Source organism: Crocuta crocuta, unplaced genomic scaffold, assembly GCF_008692635.1.
Source record: "Crocuta crocuta isolate KB4526 unplaced genomic scaffold, BGI_CrCroc_1.0 scaffold25, whole genome shotgun sequence".
NCBI classification, from domain to species: Eukaryota; Metazoa; Chordata; class Mammalia; order Carnivora; family Hyaenidae; genus Crocuta; species Crocuta crocuta.
In genome coordinates this window covers 21,373,998-21,386,082 of record NW_027532015.1, presented here as the reverse complement: position 1 = coordinate 21,386,082, position 12,085 = coordinate 21,373,998, and the positions used below count along the sequence as shown (strand labels likewise).

The 12,085-nt window shown below is 38.5% G+C and overlaps 1 protein-coding gene across 1 annotated transcript in view; it reads left to right on the top strand.

Annotated features, from left to right (window-relative positions):
- LAMA2 (laminin subunit alpha 2) overlaps positions 1-12,085 on the top strand; it is a 500,973-nt gene that overhangs the window by 51,942 nt on the left and 436,946 nt on the right. Inside the window, exons 2-3 of the mRNA XM_077775991.1 lie at positions 1,471-1,641; positions 10,310-10,422. Coding sequence (XP_077632117.1) covers positions 1,471-1,641; positions 10,310-10,422 — 284 coding nt within the window. The remainder of the gene's footprint in view (positions 1-1,470; positions 1,642-10,309; positions 10,423-12,085) is intronic.

Below are 12,085 nucleotides of genomic sequence, written 5' to 3'. Positions count from 1 at the left end.
GCCGGAACAGTGCCTGGAACATTGTAGACATTCAGTAATGCTGGTGATGAGGATGAGGATGAAGATGATGCAAAGAACATTTGCACATTTATGTGGCCAGTATGTGTATAGTTCATTCATTTTACAAATATATTGAGTGCTTACTCTGCCTAGCATGTACTAATTTTTGACGATAAGGAAGAAAACACCTATGAACTCAAAACTCTAGGGATCTCAGTAAAACATTGGGGCATAACATTTAGTTAATAAAGGTCTTTCTAGCAGAGGTTGAATTAATGTTGACCTACTTGGCATGTGTATAGAGCAGAGACCGCCTAGATGGTTAGCATGTTCCTTATATAAATTGGGTTAAAATATCTGTAATCTCAAATGTACTTTTTCCAAGTTAAGTTTTTCAGGTAAAGAATGGATTCTGATAAATGGCTTTACTATATTGTTATTGAAATGGTGTACATAAAATGCAAATACTAGATATATATGAAGGAAAATAGACATTAGGTTTTAGAAAGTTAAACCTGAGTTCATATTGAATGAAAGGCCTTCCCAACTGTACACTGACATGGGTCTCTGTGATTTTACCTGAACGAGCTTAAACTTCTATCATATCTAAGAAATAATTGCTGGCATATGATCATGGACCATTATAACTACTTGTTGCTGATAATACATTGCTATATAATATGGCTTTGTAGCACAAGAGGCAGTAAAGACTGGTTTTCCAAAATCTTTCATCATTTGCTATTCTCTCCAGTCTGGATAAAAGGAATTATAATAACAACTTAATGCTACATAATAATTGGGGAATAAAATGACCACAAAAAACATAAATGCTTAGTTATGCAAGATCTTTATATGTGATTATAGTTTACTGCTACATACAAAATAGCTGAAATGGAAGATGGAAGATTCAATACGATCTTTTGCCAATGACATGAACAGAAGAATTTTTAAGTTTACTATTTTGAGAGAGGGAGAGAGAGAGAGAGAGAAGAGAAGAGAAGAGACGAGGGGGGGCAGAGAGAGGGAGACAGAATCCCACACAAGTTCTGCACTGTCCAGTTCAGAGCCAGATGTGGGGCTAGAACCCTTCCTTGTACTGCGAGATCATGATCTGAGCCTAAATCAAAGGTTGGTCACCTAACTGACTGAGCCACCCAGGCACCCCTGAAGATTTTTGTTTTTTAAGTGTATGTTAGAGACAGGGCTTTCTTCCTAATTAAAACTTACAGGTTAAAAATTAAGAAGATAGCTTTAGATTTTATATTTAAGACTTAGAAAGAAATGCTCGTTTGAGAACACATGCTATTTATGTAGAGTAGTTAATTAAATCAGTTATTCAATTATCACTGATTATTTAATTTTCAGTTAATTTACTGCTCTGAAAAAATATCCTATCTTAATTTCATCTTAAAATGTGGTAAAATCATACCATGTTGCTACGACACAACTTCACTTGTTCTTCTTTTTCAGGTTTATTCCCTGCTGTCCTGAATCTTGCTTCTAATGCTCTCATCACCACAAATGCAACATGTGGAGAAAAAGGACCTGAAATGTATTGCAAATTGGTAGAGCATGTCCCTGGACAGCCGGTGAGGAACCCCCAATGTCGAATCTGCAATCAAAATAGCAGCAATCCATACCGTATGTATTTTAATATATACTTGCATGCCACTGGCTAAGATCTATAGTTGAGCGACTTTGAGGTGAAGTTACATTCAAGTCAAAGGGTTTGTGGTCCCCCAATTCCTAGACCTTTTCTTCCCTTGTGCGCTTCTTTATACCTCTTCTGTATCATCTGACAAACATTACTGGAATTCTCTATATGTCCAGGTATAGTGCTTGAGGAGAGTTTTCTAGCTGAACACCTGTGCTAGTCATTAGGTTCACTACCTCCAGAATAGCACCTGAGAATGTAGTTATTAGTGCAGACTTTAGTCATTCATTGGTCACTTATGTGCCAGCTACTCTGATGAAGATCCAATAGGAATAAGGTAAAGTTCTTCACTTCAATGAGTGAAGCAATCGGCAAAAGTTACAAAGTAAAGAATGAGCATGGGGGCCTGAGGCAGAGAGAGGAGGGTCACAAATTAGTCTTGGTGCAAACGAAGGCTTGCCAGAAGTGCTATCTGAGCTGAGACTCCAGCGTAAGTATTAAATAAGCATGTAAAGAAGAGAGAGTGAGAAGAGGAGATGCCAGAAAGATCAGAACAAGACAGAAAACCTTACTTGCTCAGGGAACTACAAGTAGTTGGAACGGCTAGAAGTAAAAGCGTTGAAAGGCAAAATGTAGAAATGGGTCTTGTGCAGAAGCTGGAAGTGGATTATGAAGGTTCTTAGCCACCTTTATAAGGGAGTTTTAAGGAGAAGTGTCATACAAAGCCCTCTTGCTGGCTCTTATGAACCACACTGACATCTCAGATTCATTTATGTATTTATTCAGCAAGCATTTGAACCCCTGCTACTAGCAATGCATTGTACTAAAGTATAATGGTAAATCATACATAGCTCTTGACTTCAGCAATTTAGAGGGGAAATACGGGAAGCAGAAAAGTAAATTGAGTGTTAAGGGAACATGAGAGAGGCTATTTAAGTATTTCTGGGAGAAAGTGACCCATGTACTGCAGAAATAAGATTAAGATGAAAAGGATTATAAAAGAAAAAGCATACATAAGTCTTGGAGTTATGGAACAACATGATGCATTCAGATAATGATAAGTAATTTGGTTAAGGAGTAAAGAATTTATATGGAGAAGGGCAGAATAGTGTGAGAGGATTCCTGAGATGGAGGTTGATTTGGAGATATGCATTGGGAAATTATCCAAATATATCTGTTGAGGAGGTTAATAATGTGAATACTTAATGTCAAAGAGGTGGGTTCTAATGGGGATAAAACTTCACAATGATAGCATTTTAAAATTTGCTTTGTTTCCTTCTGTTTTTAAGTTGTAAAATTTATAAAATGAAAGAAATTGTCTCTCATAATGTACATTTTTTTACCTCAAAATAAAGTTGGAAGGCATTGTGTGGTCTTTATTGGAACTGGTTAAAGGGTTTAATGCATAGTCCCCTCTCTATTGTATAATTTAGAGATGCTGAAGGCATTATTATGTTTGGAGAATTGGAACTTTTGTGATTAAAACTGGTGGTCTTGTTTTAATATCACAGAATGTTTAAAAAATCTTAAGACAGCAACTACCAGAAAACTTCCATGGCTTTTAATGACTCTGATTATTTCTATGATGTAGTGATGGAAGATATCTTATCTGTTAGCTTATGTTTTAGAACAATAAGGGCAAAGGACCTGTGTCTGAGCCCTGTGGAAACACCAAAAGCTAAGGAGGTAGGTCTAGTGGAATCCAGGAAGGCAATAAAGAGAAACAGAATCCAAGGAAGGAAGTCAGAAGATTCAGGTACCATGCATGTGAACAAAGAAAGAATTTTCAGGAAGAATAATCAACCATGCTATCTACTTCAAGATACTGAGTAAGAAAAATGTAAAATAGATTTTCCTTGGTTTTGACAATATGGAAATCCTTTGGTAACCTTGTTAAAGCAGTCGATGGATGAGGCAAAAGCCACATTCAATAGTTAATAAGTGAGTGGTAAAAATGAAAGAAAGAAGTGTAGGTATATTCTCTCAAATATCCTTGGTGTGAAACAGAATGGAGGACTTCAACAGAAGATGTGTTTTGAAGGTTTTCAGAGATGGGGCATTTGAGCAAGTTTCAATGCCGAAAGGAGAGGCCAGGAAAGTTGAGGATATAGTGTTGGCAGTGGGTGGTAGTTCCCTAGAGGTAAAAACAGATAAGTCACTGTGCACAGGTGAGAAGACATACTTTTACACTGATCAAATCAGGAAGAGGGAAGATGAGTAGAGGCAGGTAGAAGGGAGTATTTGGGAGGAAATTCTTATTTAGTGCTCTTAATTTTCTTATTAACATGTGTGTCGGGGTCTTCTTTTAAGTAAAGAAGTCAAATTCTGATTAGTTCCTTTGGGAAATAGGAGAATTGCTGAACTATAGTGAGAATAAAGTAAGAATCCTATATGGGGTAGAAGGGAAGAATCAAGTGTTTGTGCTGATCCTCATGGAGTTTTGCAGAGAAAGTGGAATGGAAGAATAAGGTGGCAAGAAAACTGAAGTCAGGGCTGCAAGATAAATAAATTGATGGACTATGAGCTTTCGGTTCATTAGGGAAGAGAATTAAGCCTGATGGGGAGAAACTGTCATTGGTTTAGACTGGTAGCCTTGATGATTTGACAAAGAATGTGAGAAAGCCTGGATGCATGGAAATGGTGGGGAAGGGGTGGGGAGGGTGGATGTGTGGTTAGGAAGGGCTAGGCAGAGAAGGAGAGTTGGGTAAGGTATGTAAAATTTTGTATGTGTGTACACATGTGTATGTGTGTATACATATATGTGTATAAATATAAATATACATATGTGTAATTCCTATCTACAAGTATAAGGTTAGGCTAAATAAGCCTTGAATATAGAAAACAATTAAACAGATATCAAAACAGTAAACTCAGGGACTATTACCTTGTGGTACATATTATGAATGATGTAGAGGAGCACCTGGGTGGCTCAGTCTGTTAAGCTGCTGACTCTTGATTTCAGCTCAGGTCATGGTCTCACAGTTGGTAAGATTGAGCACCGCATCCAGCTCTGAGCTGACAGTGCAGAGCCAGCTTGAGATTCTCTCTCTCTCTCCCTTTCTTGCTCTCCTCCCACTCTCTCTCTTTCTTGTTCTCTCTCAATAAATAAATAAAAATATAAAGTGATGTAGAGTTTCTGAGAAGGAAAACATCAGTGGGAACTGAAGTATTGAGAGGAAGTTCTAAGAGGTAGTCAGACTTAGCTGAGCATTAAAAAGCTGAATTGCCTGAGATTAGGAGGAAAATTATTCCAGGAAAGGAGAAAATCAAAGAAATGTGTACAGTCACAGAGACAGAAGGGAAGTAAGATGCAAAGCTTAGGGTGGAAAATAATTGAGGAGAAACTCTTTTTTAATGAATATACATATATATTAATATTAATATATTATTATATGTATTATATAATATATATTATATAATATTATGTAATAATATGTATTGTATAATATTGTATAATAATATGTATTATATAACACTATATAATAATATTATATAATGTGTATAAAATGTACATACATGTATATATATTATTCTTGAGAAAGAGAAAACTTAAGTGAGGAGAGGCAGAGGGAGAGAGAGAATCCCAAGCAGCCTCAGCACTGTCAGCGTGGAGCCCAATGCAGGACTTGAACCCATGAACCCTGAGCCAAAATCAGGAGTGAGACACCTAACTGAGCCACCCCGGTGCCCCAAGTGGAGACTCTTGGTTGGAAAAATGGATGAAATGCATTTGCTAAACTAGTCTGAGAGTGACTCTGTCACTTCCCCCTTCAGAGTTATATAGTTTGTATCTCTTGTGTTTCCAGGGAAGACATCCATATTTAAGCAAGCCCATCCCATAATTTTATATTGGGATAGAAGTGAACAGGTTGGTTTAGTAAGGCAAAGTGCATCGGAAGTATGTCTTATATTTCCTCATTTTTTTTAATATTTATTTTTGAGAGAGACAAACTGAGTGTGAGTAGGGGAGGGGCCGAGAGAGAAGGGGAGACAGAATCTGAAGCAGGTTCCAGGCTCCGAGCTGTCAGCACAGAGCCTGATGCCGGGCTCAAACGCACCAGTCATGAGATCATGACCTGAGCCAAAGTCGGTTTGGAAGCTCCACCTGAGCCACCCAGGTTCCCCTGACTGAAGTGTTTTTTAACCTATCATAATCTGGATTAATCTGTGATTAATTTTAAGCTACCAACTTCACTACATTTCAAAGTCCTGTTTTGAAACTAGAAATATGGAAAGAACAATGCCCTATAAGAATAAAAATCTAGCAGTAAACTACATAAATGTGTTTTAGCAAAAGTTGAAGCAGCAGATGATTAAAATTTTACAAATGCATCTAACTGCTAGAACACGTCGGGCAGGTCTGTGCATAATTACCATACAAAGAAAAGGAAGCTTGAGCTACCTGTTAATAGATTGTGCTTTCCAATTAAAAATTAGCAGTTTGAAAGATTTACCTCATCAATGATTCCCTGGCCAATATTCTGGTGCAGTTAGCCCTTGGATTTACTTGTATAGCTATCCCTGTTGAGGATGTTATAAGTTTCTCTCTCATTCTAAATCAGGGAAGTATGCCAACAATTAATCAGTATTTGCAAATTAATTATGATTAAACTTTCATAATGGGGATTATGGCTAATTGTTGATTCATCTCCCAGTCCTCATTTTCGTGACTAACTCTTGTATCAATTTGACCTGAGGTGGCACATATCAAAATTTCCAATTAGACAGCTTCTCCCAAAATTACCTGAGCCACAAATTTGACTTGGAAATGTGGTTGTGTGTGTGTTTTCCTAACACATATTAAACCCACAGTCTGTAGAGAAGATTCCAGAGGATGTTTGGGAGATGTTTGCTGTGATATTTATTTTTCTTCAGAAGCAATGCTAGTAATATTTCATTTATGGCCCTGATTCCTAATGTGTCAGTTTCAGCACCCACTGACACCACAAGGGCATTTGTTTGATATTTAGTTATGCTTATGGTATTTGCTGTCATTATAAAGACCTGACACCTTTGCTGGCTTCAACAGAACAAGTTCACTAGTGCTAATTATTAAATACGTTCAGCAGTTTTACTTTTCATTAATGAGATAGGATGCCTCATCTCAGTGGACTGCTAATGTGATAAGACTTGAGACAAAACAAAGTCCAGTTGTTTAGCTGAATTAAATAATTTATCAATAAAAATAGAACACTTTTATTCTGTCCTCTGCTCTGATAGTCCCATAAGTAACTCAAGGACATAAACCTTTATGGTTTTAATTAAACAAGTTTTAGCAGGCTACTTTAACAAAATTAATATAAAAGTATTCACAATCTAAAAATGGCAAATTTAATAACTATTCAGTTCGGAATGAAATTTTTGTTTTAAGGATGATTTGACGTTATTATCAAATTCCTATTTCATTGAGGATTTCATTTTGCTTAGTTTTTGTTATTTTCAAATTTTTTATTAAATGCAATTTGCCTGTAGTTAAGATTCAGAATAGTATGCATTTTGAACAAATGTATATTTTATGTTATGTATATGAATAATAATGGTTAGACTATTAATAGCTATAATGTTCCCTGATAGCCCTGTAAGTTTAGAGTTTTCATCCAAGGTATGTTCACTGGCCCATAGAAAAATGAGAAATTCCTAAATTTTTAATGAAAACAAAATGAGCACATTTTAAAGAACTGTTCTTGGGGCGCCTGGGTGGCTTAGTCGGTTAAGCGTCCGACTTTCGCTTAGGTCATGATCTCGCGGTTCGTGGGTTCGAGCCCCGCGTCGGGCTCTGTGCTGACTGCCAGCTCAAAGCCTGGAGCCTATTTCAGAGTCTGTGTCTCCCTCTCTCTCTGACCCTCCCCTGCTCACGCTGTCTCTCTCTCTCTCTCTCTCTCCTAGAAATAAATAAAAATATTTTAAAAAAATAAAGAACTGTTCTTCATTTTGAAATTATAGTTCTTTAAAATTTTGGTTTCAAATGTTCATTACTTTATGAAATAATAGTCATGGTTCATTAAATGACAGCAAACGTAGACTGGAGGCTCCCATGACCCACAGAAACAAAGAGCTAGAACTCCTATATCAGTTCCACAAACCTCTCAAACACATTTTTTAAATTTCCCTTGTTTTCTGAAAATTAATTTGAGAGCAACTGCTGTGAGTGGAGTTCTATTATCCCTAGTTCAAGAATTGCGCACACGGTTTAAGTGAGTTGCCATTGTTGAATACCAAAAGGTGGAGCCAGGTGGAATACAGGTGGACTGTTTATCTCCTCATACTCCAGCCTTTATATGCCAGATCTCATGCTGTTTTCATCACCATTATCATTAGACTACATGGCTAGATTGCTATACCCTGTAGGCAAATGGAGGTCCATGATGGCTCCTTTGCTCCTTGTAGTGATGCGGTTTGTTCATTATTTGATGTATTCCTTCCATTTACCAAAAAAGATTGTATTCTAATCTAGAAGTTTATTCTTAGGCTATTTATTTGAAACATCTCCCCGGAGAAGTAGTGTTAACAAGTTTTCAAGATTGACGCTCCAAAGCATGTGTAATCCATGATGTATAGAAGAGTAGCAGATAATCTAGCCTCCAGTTTATTTACATTTCTACAGGTAAATAGACTGACTTTCAAGTGAGGATTTAGGAAGTTAAGTGCCCTTAGTGCAGTCCTTGGAATAGAAATAGGAACCTCGTGGGGCGCCTGGGTGGCTCAGTTGGTTAAGCGTCTGACTTCGGCTCAGGTCATGATCTCACAGCTTGTGGTTTCGAGCCCCACGTCAGGCCCTGTGCTGACAGCTCAGAGCCTGGAGCCTGCTTCAGATTCTATGTCTCCCTCTCTCTCTTCTCCTCCCCCATTCACATTCTGTTCTCTCTGTCTCTTAAAAATAAACATTAAAAAAAAAAAATCAGACCCTCTCCATCCACCTCCACTCCTGCCATTCTCACCTGTGAATGAGCTGGACCTGTTGAGAAAAGAACAGAACTTGTGTTACTTGGAAATGAGAACAGATTTCAGGTAAGAACCAATGAGTAAGAAACAAAACAGAAAAAGGGCTTTGACACCTCAGGGGTAATGGCTGCTGTCGTGAGATGCATGGAGTTAAATTGGAGAAAACAATGTAAGGTTTGAGGAGTGTATGGAGAAAAGGAATGGTAAGAAAGGACTATGAGGGTGGGGTGGGCTGTGGAGGGATTGTCCTCCCCTCCCATTGTCTATCTCTAGTCTTCCTTTTCCTTATTTTTAAATGATTTTTAAAGTTTATTTATTTGTTTTCAGAAAGAGAAAGAACAGGAGTGGGGGAAGGGCAGAGAAAGAGAGAGAGAGAGAGAGAGAGAGAGAGAGAGAGAGACTCTCAAGCAAGATCCATGCGGTCAGCACAGAGCCTGATGCAGGGCTTGAACTCACCAATTGAGAGGGCATGGCCTGAGCTGAAATCAAGAGCTGGATGCTTTACCAACTGAGCCACCCAGACGTCCCATCAGTATAGGACAGTAGGTTCTGTTCTCATCTACAGGTACTAAAGGAGAGGAAAGATCCATGTTTTGTTGGTAGGAGAAACATGTATGCTGTTGTCTCCCATTTGCCATTATTGTCCAGACTCCTCTGCTGAGTTAGTGATGATGGGGATGGATAATGCTAGTTGGGAGGTTTGGAGTATCTTTCATTACATTTTTATTCTTTATTGTTTTAATCTTCATTTTTGAGAGAGAGAGCATGAGCAGGGGAGGGTCAGAGAGAAAGGTGGAAAGAGGATCCAAAGCAGGCTCTGCACTGATAGCAGCGAGCCTGAAGCAGGGCTAGAACCCCACAAACCTAACCATGAGATCACGACCTGATCCAAAGTCTGACACTCAACTGACTGAGCCACCCAGGCACCCTGCCCCTCATTATATTTTTAAATACTGGTTGAAAGTTGGCAAGTTAAGGACTGGCAACAAAAAAAACTCATAGGATGGATTTGGGCAAGTTGATTAAGCATCTGACTTTTGGATTTGGCCCAGGTTATGATCTCCCAGTTCATGGGTTTAAACCCTACATTGGGCTCTGCGCTGACAGTGCAGAGCCTGCTTGGGATTCTCCCTCCCCGTCTCTCTGCCCTTCCCCCACTCACGCAGTCTCTGTCTCTCTCAAAAATAAGCTTAAAAAAAAAAAAAGAAAACTCCCAGGTAACATATTGGGCTGCCCAAGTCTTGGTAATAATGAACGTGTCAGAAGGACAAATCTTCAAGTACCTAAAATTCAGAATTTTATGGGTTTTTTTCCCCACAGTGTGGATGGCATAGTAGAGCTGCCTCAAACAGTAGTTTTTACTTCTTTGAATGACTGACATATCCATCAGATTTTAATATTATTTCTCCACATTTAATCTCTACAGTAATTTTTAAAGTTGCCTGTTAGTTGATGGCTAGAGTATTGAACAGCTTCTTTTATAGCCTAAGTATTTAAGCATTTTGTACTACCTTATAGAGTGGTGTGAAAAAGTTGGCATTAAATAAATTCTCTTGAAGATATGAATTGCTCTCTTTATATTATTTCGATGTTTGATAGTCACATGATGATGTCTTCAACTTAGTTTTGCTTTTTTTTGTCTTTAAAGAAACAGCTATAAATTCATTCTATGATCTTGTTTTTTTGTCCTTTCACATGCTGCTGATTCAACAGAGAGACACCCGATTACAAATGCTATTGATGGAAAGAACACTTGGTGGCAGAGTCCCAGTATTAAGAATGGAATCGAATACCATTATGTGACAATTACACTGGATTTACAGCAGGTATAGTCCCTTTTTTTTAATTGACCATTTTCTACTTTTAAAATTATATCTTGGGTTTACTATTTGTTTAGTTACTAGTCCTTGGGTGAATTTGGCACTTATTTCTAAAGCACAACAAAAATGAATTCACATGAAGAGTTTAGAACTGAATTAGGGGCTGACTCTGTTTTGACTAATGACAGTTAATGATGAAAATATAGATCAACCAAGTTTTACATAAAGAAAATATAATAGTACCATTTTTAACTTTTAAAATACTACAGCTCCCCTGATCTGCTCATGGTGTGTGCACTGAAAGGTTCCTGGATAACAGGGCTCTTGAGTAAATTGCCACTCATTACTGAGAGTTGAACAAGCTGTGACAGTTGATTCTTAAATTAAACTTGGGCCACTAAATGAGGTAACAAGCCTTGTAGTTGTACAAAATTGACGTTCAAGTTGTTAAGAGTTTGTGCGGCAGAAGCCTGGGTGCCTTCAATACTTAATTTCTTTCTTCTTTCCGTTCACAATATTCAGGCCAGTCTGAAGTTATTAATTGAGAACCACCATCACCCCAGATTATTTAGGTTTGCAGATAGGATGGGCTCTGGTAAAATGTTCTCATATTTTGCTGTTATTACAAATATAAAAGCTAACTTAATTGACTAAAGCCTGAGACTGGGGTGTTTAACTTAGATGACTTCTGTAACTCAGCATCTTTCTCATTCCCTGGAGTCATGTAGGAAAGGCTCTCAGTCATTCCTCCTGGGCCTGTAGGGACAGAGCAGCAAAGCATTTTGGGGTTAATGAAGGCAGAATGGCTAAGATAGTGACAGATACTATATATACACTGTAGAGCTCATCTGTCCACAGGTGGTCATAGTGGAGGAAAGCACCAGCCAATGGGGGTTAGTCACATTCTCAGAGGACAAGACAGACACCAGCCATTTCACATATGGATGGTGTTTATCATCAATAGGAGTACCACCTCCCCTCTTCAGAGCTCTGGCCCATTTTTGGCCAGGGTATACACATTGGGGAACTACAAATTGCTGGCTGATGGGTCTCCCAGGAGATCTTCTTTTTACCCATCTGGGACAACTCGGGACCTGAGCAAGCAGGAATGGCTCAGGGCTGCAGCTAACTTGCCAGCTGGAATGGATTTAAATCTACCCAACAGCTGAATGTTAGCCTTGAGTTAATGGTATTTCCCACGAAGTCTCAGAACACTATCAAGGAATGACAGGTCAAACTACCACACTGATCAATCATGCTTTAGGTCAGTGAAGTCTGGTGCATGAATCCCCTGAGGATCCCACCTTCAAAGGGGACTTCATCCCTCTTCTGATAAAGACAGCTTAGTCGTTTATCAGTCACTGTGGTTCTCTCTCTTCATGTGGTCTTTGAAAGTCAGCTTTCCCAATCAGAAGTGAGTCTGCTGTCTGTTACCTCGGGTCATTGTCTGGGATAGGGAATTAATAAATAGTGATGGCTAATTTCTCTAGTTTACTCTCTGCTTATTCTTTAAGTTCACATGGAGCAACTTAAGAGTCAACTTTTTTTTTTATATTATTTGTTTTTGGGAGAGAGAGAGACAGAATGCAAGCAGGGGAGGGGCAGAGAGAGAGGGAGACACAGAATCCAAAGCAGATTCCAGGCTTTGAGCTGTCAGCACAGAGCCTCA